The 25733-nt window shown below is 55.0% G+C and overlaps 1 protein-coding gene across 1 annotated transcript in view; it reads left to right on the forward strand.

Moving 5' to 3' along the window:
• The window catches only part of COL16A1 (collagen type XVI alpha 1 chain), a 50908-nt gene that overhangs the window by 16800 nt on the left and 8375 nt on the right, over nt 1-25733 (forward strand). The window contains exons 29-61 of the mRNA XM_004372016.1: nt 770-805; nt 1005-1112; nt 1441-1563; nt 1675-1728; nt 1954-1995; nt 2309-2344; nt 2433-2486; nt 2661-2729; nt 4623-4676; nt 4768-4794; nt 5504-5563; nt 5751-5798; nt 5929-5982; nt 10201-10254; nt 10480-10512; nt 12728-12832; nt 12921-12962; nt 13057-13143; nt 13910-13954; nt 14870-14914; nt 16599-16652; nt 17193-17246; nt 17807-17860; nt 19415-19459; nt 19567-19620; nt 19956-19991; nt 20555-20617; nt 23072-23143; nt 23323-23376; nt 24034-24078; nt 24292-24336; nt 24637-24690; nt 25005-25058. Coding sequence (XP_004372073.1) covers nt 770-805; nt 1005-1112; nt 1441-1563; nt 1675-1728; nt 1954-1995; nt 2309-2344; nt 2433-2486; nt 2661-2729; nt 4623-4676; nt 4768-4794; nt 5504-5563; nt 5751-5798; nt 5929-5982; nt 10201-10254; nt 10480-10512; nt 12728-12832; nt 12921-12962; nt 13057-13143; nt 13910-13954; nt 14870-14914; nt 16599-16652; nt 17193-17246; nt 17807-17860; nt 19415-19459; nt 19567-19620; nt 19956-19991; nt 20555-20617; nt 23072-23143; nt 23323-23376; nt 24034-24078; nt 24292-24336; nt 24637-24690; nt 25005-25058 — 1860 coding nt within the window. The remainder of the gene's footprint in view (nt 1-769; nt 806-1004; nt 1113-1440; nt 1564-1674; nt 1729-1953; nt 1996-2308; nt 2345-2432; nt 2487-2660; nt 2730-4622; nt 4677-4767; nt 4795-5503; nt 5564-5750; nt 5799-5928; nt 5983-10200; nt 10255-10479; nt 10513-12727; nt 12833-12920; nt 12963-13056; nt 13144-13909; nt 13955-14869; nt 14915-16598; nt 16653-17192; nt 17247-17806; nt 17861-19414; nt 19460-19566; nt 19621-19955; nt 19992-20554; nt 20618-23071; nt 23144-23322; nt 23377-24033; nt 24079-24291; nt 24337-24636; nt 24691-25004; nt 25059-25733) is intronic.

The raw sequence follows: 25733 nt of genomic DNA on the forward strand, positions 1-25733 counted from the left end.
GGAGCAGAAAGGGCTCAAGAGAGATGAGGGGTCCTGCCTGGGTCTCTTGGCTCTGGGCCAGGTTCCCTGGGCAGTGGGGGAGTAGGTGGGAGTGTGTGGAGGGATCAGTGCCTTTGTCTCCAGAAGGAGCTGGCCTGACAGGCCTCTACCCTTACCCTGGGACATGGCACGGTGGGGTGGGCACAAAGAGCATCAACCTGGGAGCAGACAGACCTGGGGTAAGATTCCAGCTCTGCCTGTTAGTAGATCTTTAACTTAAACAATTTATTTCTCTTCTTGGAGCCTCCGTTTCCTACACATTGTGTTGTTATAAAACTCAGTAAAGGTGCATGTGAAGCACTTGGCAGCACACAGTAGGCATTCAGGAGATGGTAGCTGCCACTGTGGTTATTACTGTTATTGCTTTAATAACAACAGCGGACACTGATACAACACATACTACATGCCAAGCATTGCTTCACATATATTAGCTTGTCTAACCTTCACAAGAACCCTATGGGCTAGAACTTTGTACTATTTATATCATTCCCCTTTGACACATGTGGAAACTGAGGCGCAGAGAGGTGAAGCAACTTGCCCAGGGTCACCCAGGCAGGGAGTCTGGATGGCGTCTACTCCCTTAACCTGTGCAATACTGCTCCAGTAGGCTGTGAGCAGAGGTTTTTGTCTTGTTTTGTCTACTGTTGTATCCCCTGGGTCTAGAACAGTGCCAGGCAGTTAGGGGTGTCTGGTATGAAAGAATGCATTCATAGAAATATTTTCTCCTCAGGGCAAGGCTGGAGAGCGAGGAATGAAGGGGCAGAAGGTGAGAGAGCCTCGGTGGGCCCCTGGGTGGACTGTCCCAACCACCTCCTCTCGGCTCCCTCTCCAGAGCCCACTCCCCACTCCCTTCCCAGCCCCAGCTCTCAGCCCCAGAGAAGGGCTGTGAGTGCCTGCAGGACCCAAGAGGACAACCTGCCCTCAGCTGGGCTGCCTCTGCCCTCCTTGACCCCTGCTCCTTACAGGGTGATGCTGGGAATCCAGGAGACCCTGGAATACCGGGCATCACAGGGCAGCCGGGACTGTCTGGAGAACCTGGGGTCCGGGGCCCCACAGGGCCAAAAGGAGAAAAGGTCAGTCAGGCACAGAGCAGCTTGCTGCATGCATCAAAAGAAGTAAGGTGGAGCGCTCACAAGAGGAAGGACTGTGGGGTCAGGAACGGGCTCGGGCTGTGAGCCTTAGAGGATGCCAGGATCACTGGGCAAAGGCTCCTCAGCTCTTCTCTGAGGCAGGGAGGAGGAGAGCTAGGAGCACAAGAGCCTGTTTTGATTTCCCAGGATGAGGTGGGGGTAGCAGAGGGGCACAGCTCTTGGAAGGGACAAAGACCGCTTTCTGATGCCTCCTCCTGGCACGGCTGCCAGCTCCACTCACACGCTCCGGGCCGTGCCCATTTCTGCCCAGGGTGATGGCTGCACTGCCTGCCCCAGCCTGCAGGGGGTGATGACCAACATGGCCGGACTGCCTGGGAAGCCAGGCCCCAAAGGAGAGCCGGGCCCTGAAGGCGTGGGCAGGCCTGGTAAACCGGTGAGTTTGGCTGCCTGTCCCCTAGCCCTTCCCTGCCTGGCCTTTGCCTTCTCCTCCTGCCCTCCTCCCTTACCCCTGTGGGGACTCCACGGGCTGCCTTGTGCTTTTTAGGGCCAGCCTGGTCTACCGGGAGTTCAGGGGCCCCCAGGACTGAAGGGGACACAGGTAGGTGTGAATATGGGGACTGGGCTGCAGGTATGTGTGGGAGAGGGTGGGGTGGGGAGATGGGGGCAGTGGGCTTGGAGTGGGAAATGTAAATGAGCTATAGGGTCAGGAGAGGGTGGCGGTGGAAGGAGGAGGGTAAGAAGAAGGGGCTAGGGAGAGGACGGGAGAGGAGACAAGGGGTGGGAGGGGAACCTGGAGCCAGCGTTTGTCTTTCTGCCTCTTCAGGGAGAGCCAGGGCCTTCAGGACTGGGAGTCCAGGGGCCCCAGGTGAGTCTCCAGCCTTACCTTTGCCTGCCCTCCCCCCACCCCCGCCATTAGCTAGCTGCCACGCTTATGTGCTCCAAAGACCACAGAGCTCTGACTGCCCCAGATGCTCATGGGCACAGCTTCAGGGAGGGGTTGGGTGGCAGCCCTGCTCTGCCATTGCTTCTGTCGGGGACCTTGGCTTTGTCCCCTTTCCTGCCTCTCTGGCCCTTAGGATCACCTTAGGGAGTTCTCCTGAGTTTGGGTTGGCAGATGCCCCAACCCAGACCAGGTCGGCCAGGCCGCTGTGCCCCAGTCTTCCCTTTCTGACTTGCAGGGGGAGCCTGGAGCCCCAGGTTTACCTGGCATTCAGGTATGTCTGCCTTGGACCTGGAGGTGGATTGGGGACAAGAGGGGGCCACTCTAGGATAAGGGATAACTAACTGTGCTTCCATCTGCAGGGGCTTCCGGGACCTCGGGGACCACCTGGCCCCACTGGAGGGAAGGGTGCCAAGGTGAGCCTCTGCCTCCTTGGGCACTGGGCTTGCAGTGCCTCAGAGGACACTGGTGGGGGGTGCAGAAGACACAGGAGCTGAGTGGTGCCGGCTAGAGGGCTGCCCAAAGCCTGGTCTGATGCGTCCCACCTGCTGGACTGTAGCCAGCTTCAAATTTGTGTCCCTCATCCACAGGGACCTCCGGGGGTGAATGGAGCCACTGGACCTGCAGGACCTCCTGGTACCAGTGTCTCTGGGCCTCCGGTAAGGGTCCTCTCTGTGCTCCCTGCTCCTTGTGGAGGGAGGCTCTCCCTAAGGACAGTGCTGGGAGGAGGACACAGGGAGAAGAGTGGCCTCAGCTCTGCCCAGCCTCAGAGGAGGGAGGTCTGTGCTGTATGGGGGGGAGCACATGAATAATCATAATAGCAGTAATGATCACTGCCAGCATTTTGACCAATAGCTGTGCCAAGGCCGTATGCTAAGCTCTAAATACACAGCAATTCACTTAATCCTCACAACAGCACTGTAGGGGAGTACTATTATTGTTCCCATTGCATAGATAAGGAAACTGATGCCCAGACAGTGAGGAGGCAGAGCCAGGACTCGAACCCAGGTCTGTCTGACTCAAAGCCTGTATGTTAACCACCTTCCCCCTTCAACCTTCGTGTCCTTAGGGATCAGCTACACCAGTGCTGCCCAGTAGAACTATCTATGATGATGGAAAAACTCTATTCTGTGCCATCCAGAGTGGTAACCACTAGACACACACGGCTATCGAGCACTTGGAATGGGGCTGGTGCAACTGGGGAACTGAGTTTTTAATTTCATTTAATTTTCATTACTTTAAGTTTAAATAGCCACATGTGGCTAATGGCTACCACACTGGACAGCGTAGATCTAGATCAGCAGCTTCTACCCTCATTGCCCTCAAAGACCTCTTCTTTATTACTGTCCCCACCCAGTGATTCTCATGGATGTGTCTATTGAACAGATTGCATAGATTAAGTAATAATAAATGCATTTCCTCATCTCTGTTTATCAAAGACCCATATAAGAGTCAGCTTCTGCGCCACATGAACCCACTCAAATTTTACAAGATGATATAATTCTAGACGAAATCAAAGAAATTCTACCTTTCAGTCAGCCTGTGCCTGCTGGGTCATAAGCAAATGTATAATTTTTCTTGGACTTTTGGTGAGGTTGAAAATCGTCCAGTGAACCATATGCTTTTCTATCCTTAGGGATGCCTAGAGAAATTCCAGTTGCTTTGGGAATCACTCATGGTTTCCTTACAAGGGTGTGCCAAGGGGGTAGGGGATTGCTGAAGCCCACACAGCCAGTCCGTTTCACCAGCAGAGCTGGACAGTCAGGATCCCTGCTGTCCCCAGGAGCCCCAGAGTAAAGGCAGAGATGTGGTCCTGGTCCTCCCAGTAAGAAAGTGGAGTGTCCCACAGGAAGGCAGTCCTCAGAATGCCCTCCATGCCCCCATTCCTGCCCTCTAGGCCTGAGCAGATTTTATGCCTTTGCTCAAGCTGCCCCCTCCAGGAATGCTCTCCAGACCTTCTTTCCTCAAGATGAATCTGACCCAGGAGGCCTTCCAACCCAGTCCCATGCTCATTACTTGTGTGACCTTAGCCAAGTGATACCTCAGAGTCTCTGATTCCTTGTATAACAGGGACTGAAATTCCTACTTCCCAGTTAAGTCAACTGGGGTAACTTTTGTGACAGAAAGGATGTGTGTCAAGTGGCTGCTGGAGGTAGAGAGGAGAGAGGAGGGACTTTGGGGCTGAACATACCTCGGTGCGGTTGTGTTCTTGGGCCTATTATAGAATTTCTTTAAGCCTCAGTTTCCTCACCTGTAAAACAGAACAACACTGCTCTGCAGGGCTGGGAGTGGGGATTCCATCCAGTGCTCTCTGATAGGTACTTGGCCAGTGTCTGCACTCACAAGGACTGAGGAAATGTCAGTCTTTGTCTTCCTTCCATCCTCCTCTTGCCTCTTGTGCTCAGTCTTCTCCTCCAGAACATGGGCATGGGACTCGAGCTCCAGAAGGGCCTGGGACTGCTTCTGTTTGTCCTACCGCCCTTCTCTGCAGGCAGGCCAGATGGCTAGCTGCTGTCCATCCTCACCTACTGACCCCGGGCTCTTTCCTTCAGGGCCATGATGGGCAGCAAGGACAGAGCGGGCTTCCAGGAGCCAGAGGGATGCCAGTGAGTACAGTGTCTTGGGGCAGCCGGAAGCCACAGCTGTCCCTGTCTCAGCACCCCTCTCCACTCACCTCCCTGTGTTTCCTCCCTGTAGGGTGAAAAGGGATCTCAGGGAGAGAAGGTGAGTCCCTAGGAGCTGGGACTAAAACGCTGGGGGAATTAGCAGCCCCGACAGCCCCACCACCTTGGGGAACTTAGGCCAGGGGGCATGCACATGCTAGCTAGCTGCCCTGGGCTGGGGGACAGGAGCTGAGGAGCCATCCTGGCCCCCTTACCACCCACCAGTCCCTCGCTTCCAGGGAGCAGGGTCCCTAAAAGTCCCTCTTTGCATGGTTGCTGGCCCAGGGCTCAACCAGGATAACAGGAGACCCAGAGAGCTCCAAGGCCTCCATGAGGGCAGCTGCTTAAATGGGGGTGAGCCAGACACAGGGACAGGAACTGAGTTGGGAAGGACTGGCGCTGAGAGCAGAGAGATGAAGGGCTGGGAGAGAAGGGCATGGAAGCCAGGCTGGGCCAAGGGAAGACGGGCTGCAGCTGGGTCGAGCTGCGACCGTCCTGGATGCCAGAATCCCTGTGCAGAAGCAGACGAGGTTATAACAGAAAACGACAGTAATGGCAGGAACTGTCTTTTGCTGAGTGCTTACCATATGGTGGGAGTTTTAGATACATCAATCCATTTCATCCTCACGACAGTCTGTGCGTTTGGTATTATTTTCCCCATTTCACAGATGAAGAGGCTGAGGTTCAGAGTGGTTGAGCAGATTGCCCAGGGGCAAATCCTCTACAGGCTACTCTCTCCCACTCTCTAACAAAGGCTGTTGTCTTTTCAGGGTGAGCCAGGGGAGTGCTCCTGCCCCGCTCGGGGAGACCCCATCTTCTCTGGCATGCCGGTAAGTAGTACCGAGAGTTCTACCCCCGGCCCGGGGGAGAGGTCTGGCTTCCCGCCTCATGCCCACTGTGCCAAGGGCCCTGCAGGGCTTTGCGCCCCAGCCGACCGCCTTCCCATGCAGCTCTGCGCTTGGTGTGGATGTTGCCTATAACCTCTCCCCTTCTTTTGCGACCCCCACTCCCACCCAGGGTGCTCCGGGACTTTGGATGGGCAGCTCCTGGCAGCCAGGCCCGCAGGTGTGTGTCGCTTGTCTCCTCCGCCTCTCCTCTCCGTCCGCCAGTGCCCCGCGGCTTGCCCATCCTACTCCGCTGCCCAGCAACAGGGCAGAGTTCTCATCTGGGTCTGATTCTTCCTTTTCTCCCTCAGGGTCCCCCGGGTGTTCCCGGACCACCAGGCCCCCCTGGAGTGCCTGGGCTGCAGGTAAAGGGAGAAGAGAATAAGACGTTTGGGAGTCAGAGAGGCTCATGTGGTCAGGGGACTCCTCCCAGCTGGGCCCAAGGATGCTGTTCTCCTGCTCAACCACCCCCATGCACCGTTTCTCACTCCCTGGGCTCCTGCTTCCCAGGGTGACCCGGAGGAGACTGTGGCCCCTTAGAGCAGACTGTGTGCACCCCCAGCCCCTTTTCGAGGAAGCCCTGTCATGCGCTAGTAGATGCACCCCACTGACAGTGTCAAGCTCAGGCCTTGGCCAGCTGTCGGGAATCCAGAATCTGGGTCGGATAAAAATCCGTTACATAGAGCTGTACAGTTTGGGAGCAACCTTCAGCTTGCAGTTGTGCAACAAATATCTTGGCATATCTGCTGTTTTCCAGGCACTGCATTAGGTTCTGGGGATATAGCAGTGGCCCAAACAGGTAGACATTCCTGCTCTCTTGGAGTATGCATTCCAGTAGGAGAGACAGACAATAAACAAGACTGATAAATAAAATGCATAGTATGTTCGAAAGTGATACGTACTAAGGAGAAATTTCAGCAGGGAAGGGGGATAAAAATGGGAGGAGGGCAAGAAAGATGAGATTTGAGGGCAAGAAAGTGACACTTGAATCAAGACTTGAAAGGAAATGAGGAGTGAGCCTTGTGAGTATCTGGAAGGAAAGTATTCCTGGCAGAGAAAACAGCAGGTGCAAAGGCCTGGAGATGGGAATGTGTCTGCTGTGTTTGAGGAATAGCAAGGAGGCCAGAGATAGTGAGGGGAGAGGAGTAGATGTTGAGATCAGTATGGCACTGTGATTAGAGCCTGGATTCTAAAGCTAGGAGAGTTGAATTTGACTCCTGGGTCTGCCATGTGCTAGATGTGTGATGTTGGACAAGTTACTTAACCCCTCTATGTCTCAGTTCCTTTATTTGTTAAATGAAGATAATTACAGTACCTACTTCATAGGGCTTTTGTGAGTATTAAATGAGTTGATATATGCAAAGTACATAGAACTCTGCCTGGCATATAGTAAGTACTTAGAAAGCATTAGCCGTCATTACTACTACTACTATTATTGTTTTACATCCATTCTCTCATTCATTTGAGCCTTATATAAACCTCAGTAGGAAGGCGATGTTATCCCTAGGTCACAGCTGGACAAACTGAGGCTCTGGGAGTTGAAGTATCTTGTCCAAGTTCATCTGGCTAAGAAGTGGCAGTGCTGGATGGGAGCTTCCCCATGCAGAGCACTTCTGCTCCCCTCCACTGCCTTTCAGGACTTCCCTAATATTGGCATACCAGGCCACATTTTCCAGAGGTCTTGGGAAGCACAGATAGTAGCTTCCGGGTGTTGGGCTCTCAGCTCCTGGAAGTGATTCTCACCTGAAAAGAGGCAGAAGGAAGCAGAGCAGAATCACAAGGAAGCTTTTTATAGACAACTGTCCTCTGCCCCAAAGATTTTATGTGTTCCACCCACACCCCAGGCAGATCCTGCCCTGCCACCTTGGGCTGAGATCTGTTCTGGTAAGCCACCATTGCTGATGGGAGCCTCTCTCTGTTCGTCGGGAACCCTGAACTAGAGCACAGTCTTTGTTCCCCATGGACCAGCCATGCCTTTGCTGAGTGTTCCTTGGCATCCTATGGTACTGCCAGGAAACAGGAGTCTGTCTGCAGAGGGAATGCACCTCCTCTCTCGGTAGGAGAAACAGGTTCTGAGATATACAGTATTTACTTCCCCAAGGTCATGTCACATAGTCCCAATTCTCTGTCACCTTATTTAATCCTCATCCATTTCACAGATGAGGAAACTGAGGCACAGAGATTAAGAAACTTGCCTGAGGCTATATAGCTAGTAGGCAGTTGAGCTTCAGTTTAAATTCAAGGGATTTAAATCCAGCCCCTACACTCTTCACTTCTACACAGGGCTTTGAACCAGTTCTTCCTGGTTCAGTGATGGCCAAAGAAGCGACACCAGAACAGACCCAAATTTTTAGAATTTAGATACACCAGAAGAATGAGTCGAAGCCCTGCTAGAAACTTAATTTCCCTCTTAGAAAACAAGGACAGCATATGCATTGCATAGCAACCAAATCTCTTGTCCGTTGGATTTTGGGCAGAGTGGGAAACCGTGGTGTCCCACTCAAAGATGACTGCTGACCGAGCAGCTTTGAATGTGGATTGCTCTCCGCAGTCCTGCCAGTAATCCAGTCCCATGTATCAGGCTCCAGAAAGGGCTAACTACACCTCTTGCAAGTCTCCTATTCCAGGGCTTCAAGCTGTAGTTTTTCTCCTTGCAGATCACCCAAATTGTAAAAATTTGGGTCTGTTTCAATTTCACTTCGTCACCCATGACTGTATGGGTTCTGACTGGTTTGAAGCCCTGTTTCTACAACAGAACAGGTGGGGCATATAGTTCTGGGAGGGCAGGAAAGAAACACAAAGTATGAGGTTTGAATTAACACAACGGCAGTGGAGAGTGGAGCAGGGGGCTGAATAATGAGGTTAGTGTTTTGAATCCACCTAGGAGTACCATGGAGCCCTGGTGACGCAGTGGTTACGTGTTCAGCTGCTAATGAAAAGGCCGGCAGTTCAAATCCACCAGCTGCTCATTGGAAACCCTATGGGGCAGTTCTACTCTGCCCTATAGGGTTGCTATGAGTCAGCATCAACTTGACAGCAGTGGGTTTGGTTTTTTTTTTGGTTTAGGAGTACCACCAAAGAAAAGGCCTGGAAATCTGCTTCCATTAGATTACAGCCAAGAAAACCCTATTACAGTTCTACTCGGTAACACACGGGGTCACCATGAGTGGGAATCCACTTGACAGCAGCTAACAGCAGCAACAATGATAAGGAATACTTTCAAGGTGCTTTCCCCATGCCAGGCACTGTTCTAAGCACATTACACCTCGTAACTCATTTAGGACAGAATGTGCAAAGCTGGGTGACGGCACGTAGGGGTGCAGGGGGCAGCAGGGTCGGGGCTGACTGAAGGGCTGATTCAGGCCTGGGAGTTTCCAGCCTGAAATCGAGAGGGCTGGTGGTGGTGGGGGGTGATGCGTTCTGTTGCGGGGAGCTGGGGCTTGAAGGGAGGCCAGATCTCTGAGCAAGCCAAGGAATCTTCTACAGGCAGAGCAGGGGGAGCAGCGGAGCATTCACTCCACGCGTATTTAATGTGTTCCTCCTCCATGTCGAGCAACGGGATTTAAAATGTGACACACTCCCTGCCTCTACAGAGTAGTATTTAATATGCAAATGCCATTGTGAATCTCCAAGGGGAAGAGAGAGTCTGCATGCAAACATTTAACGTGAGCATCCTGGGTGCCAGGCTCTGTACTAAGCTTCTTACAGTCATTATCTCCTTTAAGCCCCAGGATAAATATTCCCAGTTTGGCAGATCAGGAAACTGAGGCACTGATTTTTTTAAAGTAACCTGCCAAATGTTATACCACCACCACCACCAGTTACTGTCGAGTCAATTCCGACTCACAGTGACCCCACATGTGTTAGAGTAGAACTGCACTCCATAGGGTTTTCAATGGCTGTGAACTTTTGGAAGTAGATTGCCAGGCCTTTCTTTTGAGGCACCTCTGGGTGGATTAGAACCTTCAACCTTTTGGTTAGCATCCAAGTGCATTAACTGTTTGCTTCACCCAGCTACTCCTAATGTTATACAAGTAGTCAGGTTTTGCAGCTCGATGGATGTGACTTCCAAGCATCCACCCTTGCTGTGTGCACAAGTGTTCTGGAGAATGAGGCTGAAATAGTGGTTAGGAGAAGGGTTGGAAGCCGCTGGTCCTCACTCTGAATCTTAGCTCTGTGCTTGGCGCTTCCTGCGAACTTTGGCAAGTTACTTATCCTCTCTGAGTTCTTTTTTTCCATTTGAAGATGGAGATAACAACATACAGGAAAAGCCCTGTGTACACAAAGAAACAATAGTTACTTACTATATGGAAGACCCGCTGCCCAATTTCTGAGCTTCCCCTGACCTGTGGGGGAAAAAACTCCCTGTAGGACTAGTTTTGGGAGTCACCCCCTGGGCCTCCTTGACTTCCCCCCTTCCAAGGGTCTGGAGGCTTTTGGGCTAAGACCAGATGTCCGTCTTGTGCCTGGCAAGGCTCTCAGCAATGCAGGCTGAGGGGGAAAGGCAGCAGGGATGATGAGAAGGATGTAGGGTGACCAGTGGGCTAGAGAGAGGAGTCCACTCACTCTATCTTTGGCTGCAGGGAGTGCCTGGAAACAACGGTTTGCCGGGACAGCCTGGGCTGGCTGCAGAATTGGTAGGTACAGGCCAGGCCTCACCGTCTGTCCCCCTCCCTGCCCTTCCCAGGGCTGCGCTTGCCTCGCAGATCCTTTAGCTACAGTGGGGTCCCCTTGTCTCTCTGTCTCCTGAAGCTGAGAGAAGCCAGGATGGCAGGATGCTTCCCAAGGCTCTCCCTGATCCCATAGGTCTCCCTTCTCCTCTTCCACTCAACTGCCTGAGCCCAGGTGTCTGTCTCTTTCAGGGATCCTTGCCAATTGAACAGCAACTCCTTAAGGTAAGAGGGTGAGAGAGAAGGGGGTAGGAACTGGGAGGGAGGAGTCTCCTACAGGGATTCTCAGTGTAAGTGCTCAGCTGTGTGGCACCTACAGAGAGCTCACAAGCCTCTACCTAAGAGGACCTAGCACAGAGCCTGGCCCATAACAGACCCTCACTCGATATCTGCTGACTGAGTGTCTGAACGATCCTGCGAAGGTACCCAAGTGGTGGACACTGTCAGCAAAAGCCAGCCCTAAAAATGGCCCACAGCGGCTGGGTGCGAGGCCTGTAGAAGATCAGGCCAGAAGTGGGGCCCCCGTACCACCCTGGTCAGGCCAGACAGGGTTCAGCAGCTTCCAAAGCAGAGGGGTGAGGGTGCAAATGCAGCCGTAGGGGGATAGGGTAGGGGCTGTGAAGGTTTCTTCTATGATGAGACTGGGTGGGGTTCTGGAAGAAGGCTTCAGCCCATCTCTGGTCAGTCCAGAAAGAATACGGGGAGAGATGGGATTTGAATAGCAATTTTAGTGGTATGAAAAGCAGACTTGGGGCCTGGTGGGAGAGTCGGCCTATGCCAGGACCTACAGACAGCATCAGGGCCAGATGAGAGGGCCGTGGCCTGGTCTGTCCTCCCAAGCTAGGCAGGGATTTCCCTGGGGACCCTCCCTGACCAAGGGCCACATAGTTCCTCCTCAATCATTCACCTCTAGAGATGAGAGCACAGTAACCCCTCAGGCCTCCTCCAAATACCCTCATGTCCCTGGACTCCTCTCTGTTGCAGCTCAGCATCCTCGGGGTCCCTCTCATGTTGTAGTCCCCAGAGCCCTCCTGACCTGGCCACACTCTTCTGGCACTGGCTAGTCAGTGCTGTGGACATCCCACTATCCCAATGGGTCCTAGTCAGGGTAGATTATGGGGACTGCCTGCCCTGCTCCTGCTCTGAACAGCAGGTGTTTCCAGAAGCAGCCTGAGGTCGGGTTAACCTCCTGGCAGCAGTTACATGATGGGTCACAGTGGGGTCATTGCGAAAAAACCCAGCTCTTCTTCCCTAGGCTCTGCCAAGCCTGGGCTCTCCCAAGCCCTGTTTGACTGCAGCTGCAGAATTGACATTTCTCCCTGCGCAGTTCAGCTGTTGGCTTCTAAATCAAGGGCTCAGCAGAAGGCCCCAAACAGGAAGTGAGTGCAGTCTGGAGAAGAGGTCAGATGGCGCCAACGCGGCTGCTGACCAGGGCCTCCAGCGAGCACGTGCATTCACATCTTAGCCCTGAAGGAGCCTGGGTTCTTGGAGAGAGTGTGAGCTTTGGCCTCACAGACCAGGGGCAATCCAGGCTCCCACTCACCCTTGACAAGTCACATCACCTCTTTGAATGTCGACTTTCTCATGCCCAGAATCTTTATAGGATTGCCTGCCTTGCTGTGTTGGCAGGGTTTAATGTGATAATGCACAAGGGCCTATTTCAATGCCTGACACATGAGTGCCAAGTAAATGGCAGCCATTATCATTGGACTTTGCAGTGAACAGTGAAGGTTAGAGCAATGGTTCCCACCATGGGTCCATGGACACCCTGCCCATCCATGGATAGACTCCAGGCTCCCTGACTTCTCTGAAACTGTAGGCCAATGTATACTAGTTGGTTTTATTTTTTCGGGAAGAAGACCCATTGTTTCCATCAAACTCTGAGGGGTCTGTGACCCAAAGGTTAAAACCCTGGAAAAGAGGAGTCCTGGCCCAGCTGACCAGGGTCGCTGTGAGCAGTTGGGGTCTACCCTGGGGAAGGAGGGCGGGCCCCATTCCAGGGAGCATCTGCAAAGTGCTGGGCTCCTCCTGCAGCGGTTTCCTATGTCTCTTGGGCAGAGAAGCTGGTGTTTGGAGCCAACCTTTCCAGCCCAGCTCCTCGTTGCTTGTCCTCACAGTGGGCGCAGGTTGCAGGAACAGCTGGGACAGATGGTCCCTCTGCAGGCCCCTCCGCCTCCTCCCACACGTGTGTCTGGGAAAGTGGCTTTGGCTTGGCTGTACCCAAACTTCTTCTTGGAGAAAACTCAAAGCCAGTTGTTGGGATTGAGTACCCCGAGGATGGTGCAGGGCTGCTGCAGGGCTGGGGAGGGAGAACGTGGGTGGGGAGGGGAGGACTGCCAGGCAGGGTGTCCCCGGCTCTGGGGTCTGAGTAGGGTCCCCCATCCCGCCCATCCTAGCCTTCTCTGACCCATGCCCACGGCCCTCCCCTTTCTCTCGTCAGACCATCTGTGGGGACTGTGCCCAGGGACCAGTGTCCATCCTGGAGAAAGGGGAGAAGGGAGACCGGGGCATCCCCGGTGTGCCAGGCCTCGACAACTGCGCCCGGGTAGGAGGCTGGGCTGGGGGCAGCCATTTGCCAGATGAGCTCCCTGGCTGCCCTGACCTGACAGAATGCCTCTCACTGCCCTCTACAGTGCTTCATCGAGCGGGAACGCCCACGAGCTGAGGAGGCCCGGGTGAGTAGGCTCTTCACAACATCTTTGCCCCTGCCCTAGACCCCATGTGGAGGGGCCCTACTGCTCACTCTCACCATCTCCATCCCCACTCCAGGGGGACAACATCGAAGGAGACCCAGACTGTGTCGGGAGCCCCGGCCTACCTGGTCCTCCAGGACTGCCAGGCCAGAGAGGGGAAGAGGTAAGGCCCTCTCCAGGCAGGACCCCGAGGGGCTGCTGCCTCCACTTAACAGCTGTCAGTTTCCTGAAAGCCATTTCATTCCTGCCAAACCTCAGCTTGGTTCCAGCAGTGGCTCCCGCCTGTCTTGGAAGTGCTTTAGTGGCCACCAAGGTCTTACCACTCTGACCCCATCTGCTGTGCTGGCCTCCTCGCTGTTCTTCCTCCCCACAGCCTAGCTGCTTCCTCTGCCTGGGATGCTCTTCTCTGTGGCTCATTCTTTCCTTCTTCAGCTCTTTATTCAAACGTTGCCTTCTCAGGGAGGCCTTCCCTGCCGATCCTTTTAAAAACTAGGCCCTCCACAACTACCCCAGACCTCCCAGTCCCCCTTCCCTGCATCACACTATCACCATCTGACATGTGTATTGACTTCAGTCTTGGAACATTCTACGGGTATCTGTTGAGCACCAACTATGTGTCAGTTCTTGTTCTGTTTGTTACTGTCCACCTCTCCCTCTAGAATGTAAGCTCCATGAGGAAGGGGTTCTTATCTGTTTTGTTTATAGCTGTGTCCCCAACACTTGGACCAGTACCTGGTACATAATTGCTGCTCTATAAGTGTTTTGTTGAATGGCTGAATGAAAGGCCATTTCAACACCATGGTCCTGCTTTGACGTCAGCTGCCCTCTGTTGACTTTGGTTGGGGGAGCAGGGAGGAATGTCCGCTGAGACTGTGGGGCCCCGTGGGACCTGAGCCTTTTCATCCCATTTCCCTTGGCTTCCTTTGCAGGGTCCGCCTGGCATGAGGGGCTCCCCAGGTCCTCCAGGCCCTATTGTAAGTATCTGTGGTTCCCTGGCCTGCTTGTGAAGCTCTCAAAGGGATCATAACACCCAGACACCATTCTCCTGCCTTGTCCCCAGGAAGCTGGGCAAGGCAGAAGGAGGAAACTTCCTCCCTTCCACCATGAATCCTCTGGAACTGGTCTGTTGTGCCCTGCTGCCCAGCAGTGGTCCTGCTTAGGGGAGGCCCCCAGAGGCAGATCTTTTCTTACCTGCTTTCCCACAATCCTACTGTGTTTTGCACAATAGACCCAGGCTGCCCTTGGCAGGAGGGCTTAGACATCTGGCCCATGGTCTCGGCAGCCAGGGAGGCACGTGGACTTTGCAGTGAACAGTGAAGGTTAGAGCAGATCTCTTCATGCCCCCCATAACACCAGTCCCTACAGGGGCCAGGGGCTTAGACTGACCTGCTCTCTGTTGCTTTGGAGGGTCAGCTCTAGGACAAGTCTACAAAGGCCAGACCAGGAACATCAGGCCAGGGGCATCTACCCTGGAGTGCTCTGTGGTGCTGATATGGCAGGAAAATGGACATGACTAGGAAAGATTGGAAGAGCTGAAAATGCCTTCTTTGTAGAAAATGGCTGGTGCGAGCTGTCTTAGAGCCATTTTTATGGCGGTCAGGTGACAGACATGATGGACAGAAAGAAACGGGCTTCCACTCCAGCGAGGGTGTTCCACTAGCCTGGGGAAGGGCTGACTGACTCTAAGCGTGTTTTCCATCTCTGCTGGCGGAGCCATTCTTCCTGGAGCCAAGGGGAGGAGCAGAGGTCTTCTAGGCCAAGCTATCAACCAGTATCTTTTCCAGCAGCGTTGAAAATATTCCCACGACCTCCTCTCCCCATGACCCCCAGCTCCAGACCGCCCAGGTTACTGTGCTTGTGAGATGTGACCTGCCTGTTTCTCCCACCAGGGCCTCCCAGGTTTTCCTGGTGCCGTTGGCTCCCCCGGATTGCCTGTAAGAACCTAGCGCTCCTTCCCTTCCCCCGCCAGCCAGGTCTCTGTGGCTTTTGCGTGTCTCCATCCTATTGTGCCCCTGCCTCCCTCCTCCATGTGTACCCTTGTCCCCCTTCAGGCATGGTAGCTAACGACACAGGCTCCCTGAGGCCCCAGCAGCTTGGACATTCTCCCAGTCTCTGACTTCTCTGTTTCCTCCTCTCTCTCTTCTCCTGCTTTCTTCCTCTCATCTTCTCTCTTTTACCCTCTTCGGTTTCCCTTTTCTCCCCCAGTCCACAATCTCACATCATTCCTCTTAAGTCCCCCGAGCTACCTTACCATCTTATTTTAAGCCGGTGCCTCTTGGGGCCCCTTTATTCCTCCCCTTCTCACTTTTGCCTCCCGCTTCTCCCACCTTTGGTGTTGACTGAAGATTTGCTGAAAGTAGTTCTTGAGGCCCTGCCAGGCACCTGGCCCAGAGCCCGGCAGAGATGCCAAAGCTTTAGGGCTTCACATTGCAGGCTGGCACAGGTTCAGTGCCCTGCTACTTGGCAGGGCTGGCCAGAGGCACCCCAGGGACTTAAAGGCAGCCATGCCTACACCTTTCCCATCATCCTAGAGGAAACTCTCAGCTTCTTCCTTTCCTTGGCTCCAGTCCCAGTCTGCTCCAAAGCTGGGGATGTGATATCTATCAGCCCGTGGGGTTTCTGGGTGTCCCGGCGCCTTGGCCTGCTCCTTCTGCCAGGTGTCGTTAATTGCTCTGCCTTGTCGTCGTCACAGGTGTGTTTAAATCACCCGCGTCCTCATTGTTGCTCCCTCCTGGGTCGTGGAAACTAACCTCCTGTTTGTCGGGTTGCGTGTTCCTGGGGCCTGGCTCCTCTCCTCCCAGGCCTGGTGATGGAGGCTCAGGGAGCAGGGCCCCTCCTTGTCACAGCTCCATCTGTCCCCACATCCTCATCTCTGGCGGGACCTTGTCTGTTTCTGCTTGCTTGGGTGAAGGGGCCATCTGTCCGTCTAGCCATCTGTCTTGTGTTGTGGAAGGGTGTGGGCACCGTCTCCTGAGGGCACATGGGAGAAGGGGTAATAGACATGGTGCTCTAATGGCGTGGTGAAACGACGAGGCCTGGGTGAGGGGCTGAGGGCAGCAGCCCTGACTCTGACGGCGACCGAGATCTCTCCCCTACAAAGTGGCAGGGACCGCTCTGGGAGGAGCCCTCCCATGTCTCTCCTTTCATTCCTCAAAGATGTGTTTTGGTTTTGGGGTGGCTTGGACAGGTAAGTGTCGGGTATCTGGTGATACATTTTGTTGGGGAACATCACTCTGGGGGCACCTGTCCTGACAGTTGCCGCTCAGGGGAAGCACACATCTGTCACCCTCTTATAGGTGCACCCCAGACAGTTACCATTGTAGGACATGCCAATGACAGTCACCTGCCTGAGAAGTGCCCTCTGAGAGTCACCCACCTTGGGGGCATACATCACCTGGGGAGTATGCTCCTGAGAGGCATTCGTGTATGGGGACTTACACCTTGACAGTCACACTTCTGGGGCACACCCCCTACAGTCACCTTGCTGGGGACCCTATGGGCCACCAGCAACCGATATTTTTCCTAGAGTGGAAACAGAGGGCTGCAGATAAGGGGAAGGAGTCAGGGGCTGGGTGGGGACTGCCTTCCCTGCAGTTTTTCATGATTTTTCTCTCCAAGGGTCTTCAAGGAGAGCGAGGCCTCAGGGGCCTGACAGGAGAAAAGGGAGAACCGGTAAGAAGAGGCCTGTGGGAATGGAGCTAGAAGAAGAGCGCTGGGAGACAGGCATTGGGCCATGAGGGCGGCCACTGAGTGACAGATGGGAGGGACTCCTTCTACTGACACTCTGCCCCTCACCTCTGATTCTTTCAGGATCAGAGGAGGCTAATCTCCATGTCACCTGTCCTCCACCAGCATACCTGGGGCTTTTATCCTTCCCTCTTCCTGCAGTGATCACTTGCCCCTCCGACCCCCTCCAACCCCCTCCTCCCTGGTCCTCATCCTACACCCTGGCCTTCTCTTCTCAGCTCCCAGGGTACCAGTCAGGCTGGTGCTTGCTACCAGCCCCAGGCCTGCTGGTGGTGGTCACCGCTGAGAAACCTGGGGCTTAGGGAAACGGACCAACGCAGTGGCTGTTCTGGGGTGGGTGGTCACCTGCTGGGTGGAAGCTCCCGATTTTCTGGCTGTGGCATCCTTTTGCCCAAGGAGGTGGGAACAGACCTGTTGTAGGGGTGGGGGTGGGGGCTGGTCCATTATGTTGGTTTTTCTTTGCAGGGTCCTCCAGGGCAGCCTGGTTACCCAGGTGCCATGGGCCCCCCAGGACTGCCAGTGAGTAAGGGGATCCTGGCCCTGGGGATATCAGAGCCTTGGGGCAGTGATCAGGATAGGACCAGGGTTGGGCATTTATGAGCAGGTACCCTCCAAGCCCATCTCCCTGCTTTCCAAGCATTTTTGCCCTTGCCTTGGCCACCTGTCCTGTGGACATGTGGGCCCCCTTGGTAGCGTGGCCTGGCCCCACCACTCCACTTTGGGGGGCCTATTTCAGCTACTCTCAGAGCACCCCGAGAGGCCCAGATACGTCAAGAACCAAAGTCTGCCTCCTCATGGGGGGTTGGCAGAGTTGGGGAGACAGTGCAGAGGTGCCATCCCTGTGCAGGAGCCCGCTGGGTGGGGGTGTCCTCTACGTCCACTGAGGCACGGTGGTGGCAGGTGGGACCACAACAGCGTGCTTGGGGCAGCCCACCTCGCTCCTTCCCAACTGCTTCCTCGGTGCCATCTGCCTCTAAGTGCTAGCCTAGGTGCCAGCTGTAGTCTCCACCCCTCGCATTACTGCCTTGAAGGGCAGGCCGCGGGGCTAATTCTGCTCTCTCTCTCTGCTTGCTTTTCAGGGCATCAAGGGGGAGCGGGGCTACACCGGGCCCGTGGGAGAGAAGGGAGAATCGGTGAGTTGCAGCTCAGCACGGGGGTGGCAGGAAGGGCTTCAAAGGGAGCCGTTCCCCTCCCTGCTGCCTCCACCACCAGACTGGAGATTTTCCCAGCAGCCTGTGAAGGAGGAGACCATGGCCCCTGCTTCCCCTGCCCCCTGAGTTGCTCCAGCTGCGTCTCAAGCAGTCAGCGTAGGCTGGTTGCTGCGGAGGTGGAAGGTGTGAGGAGACTCCCAGCAGGTTTCATGGAGACAGGCTAGCCTAAGCTGCCAAGGGGAATTGGGGCCGGGAGTCAGCTGGCAGAGAACCTTCTCCTCACCTGCAAAAGCCAACTGGCGGGCAGGTGGGCGAGAGAGCCAGGGCTGGACTCTTGACAGGGCTCTTCACAACCTCCACCCCTGGGAAGGTCACTTTACTGGTAGTGTGTTCCAGGCCCCATGCTGAGTGCGCAGCTGGGTTGTTATCACATGAGGACGCCAAGGCTTATGAAGTGACATGACTCGCCCAGGGTCCCATAGCTACTTAGTAGTGGAGCCTGGACTTGAACCCAAGTCCATCTGGTGACAAACTTGGGTTTGTCTGAGGTGACGAATCTCAGATGTGGGATCAGCCAGATTTGGACTGGTCTCACCTTTCAGTGAGGCAGCAGTGGCTTCCGGCAAACCCCGTCATGTATTTATTCAATAACAAATGTTTCTCGTGGGTCTGCTGGGTGCCAGGCTCTGTTCTGGAGACACTGTGGTGAACAACACAGGCAAGCCCCTGCCCTCAAGGAGCTCACATTCCAGGGTGGGGAGGCAGGTGGCAGATGGATAAACAAGTACACGTGAATTATGAGGGAGAAGTCCAGGGAAGGAAGGCGAGAGAGTCAGGGACTGGGGCTGTGGGCAGGGTGCTATTTAGATGGAGGGTCAGGAAGGCCTATCTGAGGAGGTGGAGTCTGAGCTGAGACTGAGTGAGAGGAGCCCCGTGGTTGTGTGCCCTGGGGAATTCCAGAGGGAGAGACCACACAGGACCAGCCCGAGCCACTTGATGATTTGGTAAGGTCTCAAGAGACCCGGAATGGTGGGGGAACACTCCAGATAGAAGGGGCAGCACGTGCAAAGGCTCCGAGGTGTGGACGGGTAGAGCAAGTTCAGGGAACAGTGCAGTCTGAGCAGATTAAGGCAGAAGACAAGAAAGGGAGGCGGGCACGAAACAGGAAAGGACGGTTGGTGACAGACAACAGAACCCAGCCTTGGTGGAGAGCGTGCCGCTCATTCAGTTAACGGAGGGGGCTGTAGAAGGTTTTTGAGCAAAACAGTGATATAATCAAAGCTGTGCCGAGGAAGAGAAGATGGCAGCTGTTTGCTGGCTGGATTGGAGTGAGCTAGGAGTGGTGGGACTCCTTGGAAGATTGGGTCAGTAGCTCAGGCAAGAGAGGCGAGGCCTGCACAGACCAGGGCAGGGATCCTGCCAACTTAGAGGGGCCTCTGCCACATCCCCTGCCCCTGCTCTGTGCCCTGCTCCTCCATCCCCCCATGTCCCACTCCCCCAGCCAGAGTGACTAATTCTACTCCTATGTGTCCCCAGGGCCCCCCAGGATCTGAAGGCATCCCAGGTCCCCAAGGCCCAGCGGTGAGTGAGGGACGAGACAGGGAGTTGTGGACACAGGTCTTCTGGTCCTGCCCTAAAGTCTGAGAGAGATAAGAATGGGTTCTAGCTGGTTGTCCTCTCGGTAACAGGGTCCCCGAGGAGAGAGAGGACCCCAAGGCAAGTTGGGAGAGAAGGGCGACCAGGTGAGTGGGTGACTGGAACTGGTTGGCTGTCCTGACCACAGTAGATGGCTGGGGAAGGCAGGGAAGGGGTTGGGTCCTCTGCCCTGGTGGCACCGTACCTGTGGAGGGGTAACCAGTTCAAGCCTCTCCATCCCACCCATCCTGGAGTTGTAACCTCCTATTGCATGCCCAGAGTCTTACCTGCCATCCGTCTTGGGCAGAGAGGAGGGCTGGGCTACCTCCCTGCCCAGGCCCTTGGAACTTGGGGCTGCCTCACGCTGTCACTCTTTCCACCTGGGCAGCCAGACAGGAGAGTGGGGATGGCATAGTAAACTGTCGCTTGCTTCTTTCCATAGGGATTTCAAGGCCAGCCAGGCTTTCCAGGCCTGCCGGTGAGTGGATTCACAAAGGCTGCCCTGTCTGATGCAGTCCTGCTGGGGAGGAGCAGGCCTGACCAGGCCAGGCTGGGCGAGGATGGGCCTGGGGAGGGGAAGGAAGAAACAGGGAGGACGGCCTAGGTGGCAAGGCCTGATTCCAGGAGCCAGGACCTAGAGAGCAGGGCCTCCTGTATGGGCCTCAACCCAGCTGGCTAGGGAGCCAGACCCAGTTCTCCTTGGTGGTGTTTCTAAGAAGTCCAATATGCATTGTATCAGCAACAGCGTTAACACAAACGGGAGTCCCTGGGTGGCACAAATGGTTAATCTCTCAACTACTAGTTGAAAAGTTGGAGGTTCGAACCCACCCATAGGCACCTCAGAAGTCAATCCTGGCAATCTGCTTCCGACAGGTCACAGCCTTGAAAACCCTATGGAGCAGTTATACTCTGCACACATGAGGTTGCTGTTAGTCTGAATCGACCCCCTGGCAACTAACAACACAAACAGGAGGAAGAAAGAAGGGGGAACTCCCCCTTCCAGGCCCACTTTCATTCCTTCCTGTTCCTCTGTTGATATAGGGTCCCCCTGGACTCCCAGGCAAAGCTGGAGAACCTGGCCTACCTGGCCCCCAAGCGGAGAAGGTAAGCAGGACCCCAAGCTGGCCAAAGTGCAGTGATCTGAGCCCTTTAGCCCTGCCCCACCCCTAGCCTCAGGCCTCTGGGGAATTCAAAGACTAACTCTGGGGAAAGAGACCTTCAGGATGGGCCCACTGCAGGGCAGCAGCAGGGGCTGGACAGACGAGTGGGCTCCCAGGGATGGGAGCTGGGCCCAAGATTCTTGCCAGCCTCTGCAGCTGAGGTCCCGGTCTGTTGGGGGAGGGCGAAAAGCAGGGAGGTTGGGTGGGGAAGAGGCAGAGGGGTGTAGTGAGAGGTGGATGACTAGAATGCAATGCAGACAGGCCAGCTCGGGCCAGCTTCACCTCAAGGGGGAGGGCAAGGAGTTGAAGGAAAGAGGAAGCCCATGGAAATTGGGAGCCCCCTATGCACCACAGCAGGAGGAACTCTGGGTATTTGCCTTCTGAGTCTAACAACAGTGGAGGAAGCCAGCCTGGAAGGGGAGTGGACCTCCAAGGTGGCCATGCTCAGGTGTCCCCAAGCGCCCAGGGAGGGCAGGAGGTGGCCTGTGATCTGGTGACAAAGGTGGGAAGGAGCAGCAGTCTGAGGAGCCCCAGACTGGCTGCCCCTGGGTCTGGCTTGGTGCACTTTGGAGACAGCTCTGCGTTGATTTGGGGCTGACATCCTCATCTCAGCCCAACCTCTGGCTTCCCAGATGTGATGGGTGAGGAGGGATAAGAGGCTCCCAAGACTGACTTCTGACCATGGTCCAGAGAGATGGGCAGGAGGCCTGCAGCCTCGGGGGAGGGGGGGTTGGGGGTGGGGGCCAGACCCTCTTTTCTCTAAAACACACACTGCACAGTGCTTCAGGGCTAGAACGTGCTAGGTAGAAGGACCACCCTACTCTGACTTCTCATTGTACAGGTGAGGAAACTGAGGCCCAGAGAGGCCAGAGACAGCCCACAGTGCACATCCAGTCAGCGGCAGAGCTGAGACTTGCCTCCTAGCCCAGGAGAGCCCCAGGGCCCCTCACTGCCTCCCCAGAGCCAGGGCCATAGTGGAGGCAGTGGGGGTGTCAGCCTCTTCCCTTCTCTATGGTGGACCTGGGTGGCAGCCCCTGCTGGAGCTCACTGGGCCCCAGAAAGCCAGCTGGCTCAGTGCCCCACTGCTACCTGCTGTCCTTAGGCTGGTCAGTGCGGAGGATCCCAAACATCTGGCCAGTGGTTCTCAGCCCTAGCTCCTGGTGGGGGCTGACATTTCCTGGGGCTGTGCTGACCCCTCCCGGTGACAGGTAGCACTGCAATGCCCCCACCCCGAGTTCTTTTTCCCCTTTGCTGGGTCTCTACTCTCTTCTCTTCCCCTCAACCACTCCATAGCCATTGCTCAAGGGAAGCCACCTTCTCCCCCCTGAGGGACTGCAGCAGCCCTCTCCACTGGCCTGCTTGCTTCCCCCTCCCTTCTCTAGTGAACAATCTAATTAACACGTCTGCTCTCATCACTCCTCTGCTTTGAACCTTCAGTGGCTCCCCAGTGCCTATAGCAGTGACTTTCAGACTTTATTTTGTAGTCCTGAGCCCTGTCTTCACACAAAGGCTTAAGTGAAAGCCCAATCTATAAAACAGGTATAAGTGAAGCTACTCTGGCTAAGGCAAGGGTAGGGGTCCTAGAGCCCTACCTTCTGGGCCCTCACTTTGTATCCCCAGCCCTCAAGGCTCCTCCAGGAACTCCCAGGGATCTGAGAAGTACAGTTTTCAAACCACTGGTCTGCTTAATAAAGTTTAGCACAGTGTTCAGAGCCCCTTCCAATCAGTCTCTAACTCCCCCAGCCTCCCCTCCCACTCCACCCTCTCACATAGGCTCACCCAGGCCCCCTGGCTAGGCCAGGCATGTTACTACTTCCAAGCCTTTATCCTTTCTCTGTGGTTCCCTCTGGCATGCCCTTTTCTCCTTCACCTGCCCAAATCTGAGACATCCTTCAGAGTCTAGCATCTGGTGACACTTCTATGATACTCCCTAACCTAGCCCCTTATTCAACATAGGCTGTTACATTGCCCTTGATTGGGGTAGACCTGGGACCCTCACAGGACTGAACTCCTGGAGAACAGCTCCCCCCTTTATTCTTCTAGGGGACGTCAGAGCCCACATAGTGCTTGTCACATTGCTGGGACCAGTATGGATTGAATGTGTGTTTTCAGTTCAGTACATGTCATTGAGCACCCTGGGCCAGTACCTGGGTCAGTCCTGAAGAAGATGCTGGGCTGGATAGGCTCTGTCCTTCCCCACAGAGTAGCCAGGAAGGGGGATCCTTTGCAGATGAAGAGAGATCCTTTGGGAGGGTATGTGGAATCTACGTAGTTAGGCCAGGACAGAACTGGGGTTAGAAGCCAGATGTCCTGGCTTCTGGTAGTCACCAGACATCCTCCCTCTGGCCAAGAGCCTCTGGCAAGGCCCTACTGACTATGTTGGGGGTTTGTTTTTCAGGGCAGCGAAGGAATTCCAGGCCCATCAGGCATGCCTGGTTCCCCTGGGCCACCAGGACCTCCTGGGATTCAGGTGAATGTGGACCCTCTTGGCCTGGCAGGCATATGAGTATGTGTGTGTGTGTGCATATGTGTGTATTTGGTAAGGGTGGGAGTTGGGTGAGAAGGGGAGAGAGCTGAGGGGCTGGGTTATGCCTCCCACTTCCTAGGGGTCCAACACAGGCATGCAGAAATTCTTTTTCCTGCTTCCAGGGCCCTGCCGGCTTGGATGGCCTGGATGGGAAGGACGGCAAGCCTGGCGTGAGGGTGAGATGACAGCTGGGGAGGGCAGGCACCCCCTTCCTTCTCCAGGAGCAAAGTCAAAGGAACCTTGATGAAGGGAACTCAGGTGTCCCCCACCCTTTGCCAGGGGGTACCCACACCTTCCCTCCATCTGCCTCCTACCACACCCTACCTCCCTGATGGCACCCGAGCCCCTTGGTTTCTCACTTCTCCTGGTAGCCTTAACCTGGTTGGACGTGCTGGCTTCACCAAAGGCAGGACCACGAAGGGAATAAATTTATATCCAGAAATATAGGCAGCCAAAGAAACTAGGCTGGGTGTCAGAAAGAATCAGGCTGCAGGTATGGAAGGACTTGAACAAGCCCTGGCTTGTGGGGTCTGGTTTTGCTGTGGAATCTGAAAGGCATGGGGCCATGGCAAAGGGCAGAACATCAAGTTCAACCCCTTCTGTACCCAAAAGAAGAAAAACTAAGGCCCAGGATGGGGTCAGGATTCACCCAGCATCCACAGCCAGTCAGAGGCTGAGCCAGTCTTGAACTCTTCCCTCTGCCCCACATGACAGTCCCTCCATCCCAGGGTAGCTGGGGGAGGAGGGTTGGAGAAAGGGCAAGGCAGTAGCGAATGAGTTGGGTACAAGCTGGACGAGAATCCTACCTCAATTCCTGTGGTCTCTTTTCCTAGGGGGACCCTGGTCTCCCTGGCCCCCCTGGACTCATGGGACCTCCGGTAAGTCGAGATGTAGGAAGGAGCTGGGAGCTTGGTGGTCCCAAAGGCTGAGAAGTTGCAGACTCTGCCTGAGTGGGTGGGCAGCTCAAATGCAGATCCGCCATGGATATCATGTTATGATTTTGGTTTAACCTGAGGAGGGAGGAGTGGGGAGAAGCCCCTGGTTGAGATGAGCGACAGAAAAGCATGACAGTTCCCTGCTTTTTCTTCCAGGGCTTCAAAGGGAAAACGGGACATCCTGGCCTCCCAGGACCTAAGGTAAGGGCCTGGTGGCTTCTGCCAAGCAGGTTTTCTCTGCTGTCTGTGAGACCTGACCCCAGACAGACTTGGCAGTCTAGCCTGGGTGGAGGTGCCACCTGACCCAGCATCCAAGCCTCCTGAAGCTACCGGTTCCTGGCATATTGGGTCAGGGCTTCTCCCTCTACTAGCCTAAGGGCATCAAAGGGCCTCTGGCCAGAGCTAGGGCAGATGGCAGGATCCCTCCAGTATGGGGTCAACTTGGGGTGGAGGGTGCCAAGTCGAGGTCTGATGAGCTCTAGCTGCCCCTCTATCTTCTAGGGTGACTGTGGAAAACCAGGTCCCCCTGGCAGCAGTGGCCGGCCTGGAGCAGAGGTAAGAGCCTTCTCTCCTCGGCCTTCTGGGGGCATTTCACGCAACACTGCACATCTTGAACCTTCTTCCTCTTCTTAAGGGTGACCCTCCCTCGAGGCTGTTGGGTCACCAACCTAGAAAAGCAGAGCTATACTCATGGGCAAGGTCAGCCCCTCAAACCCTGGGAGGCTGGACTCTGGAGGCCAGGGCCTGACCTGGCTTCTCTGGCCTTTGGGGTTCCCACCTGCTGTGCTTAGCCCTCTCCTGCCTAACAGTCACGTGTGCACAAGTAAGTCTGTGTCTGTGTCATTCCTTTCTTTGTTTGGCTCTTGCAGGGTGAGCCTGGTGCCATGGGACCCCAGGGAAGACCCGGCTCCCCAGGCCATCTTGTGAGTTAAACTGTTTTAAATTGTTTTAGTCTCTGAGAGTTAGGATCCTGCTGGGGTGGGATGGTGGTGGGCAAGCTGGTCAAAGAACCCACCCCAGGAGCAATGCTGGCTTTGGAGTTCTGTAAGGGGCTCCGGGCTCACTAATCCAGTGACTTTTCCCCATTTTCTTATTTTTTGCTCACATTAGAGTTTACTTACCCAACAAGGGGCATTCAGTCACTCGACAAGTATTTCCTGAGCACCTGCTCCATACAAGGCACGATTCCAGGCACTGGGGCCACAGCACAAACAAGGGAGACAAGTTCCCTCCACCTCATAGAGCTTTTGTGCGGGCACAACAAACCAATAAATTAACGCAAAAAGCATCAGGCAATGATGTGACACTACAGGGAGGGGCTGGGAGGCAACTTTAGAGAAGCCCTTACTGGAGAAGTGACATTTGATTTGAGGCAAGACGAGAAGGAGCCAGCTACTGAGCAGTCTGGAGGGAGAGTATTCCACACGGAGGAGCATCTGATACAGAGAGCCTATGGCAGGGAGGAGCCTGGCGTGCTTGCAGAACCCCCAAGAAGACCAGTGTGTGGCTGGAGGATAGTGCAAGAGGGCGGGAGTGGGACTGGGCAAGGTGAGCTTAGAGAGAAGGACGTGATGGGGATTGTGGGGAGCCCTGAAGGC

This window comes from Trichechus manatus, unplaced genomic scaffold (genome assembly GCF_000243295.1).
Source record: "Trichechus manatus latirostris isolate Lorelei unplaced genomic scaffold, TriManLat1.0 scaffold00015, whole genome shotgun sequence".
NCBI classification, from domain to species: domain Eukaryota; kingdom Metazoa; phylum Chordata; class Mammalia; order Sirenia; family Trichechidae; genus Trichechus; species Trichechus manatus.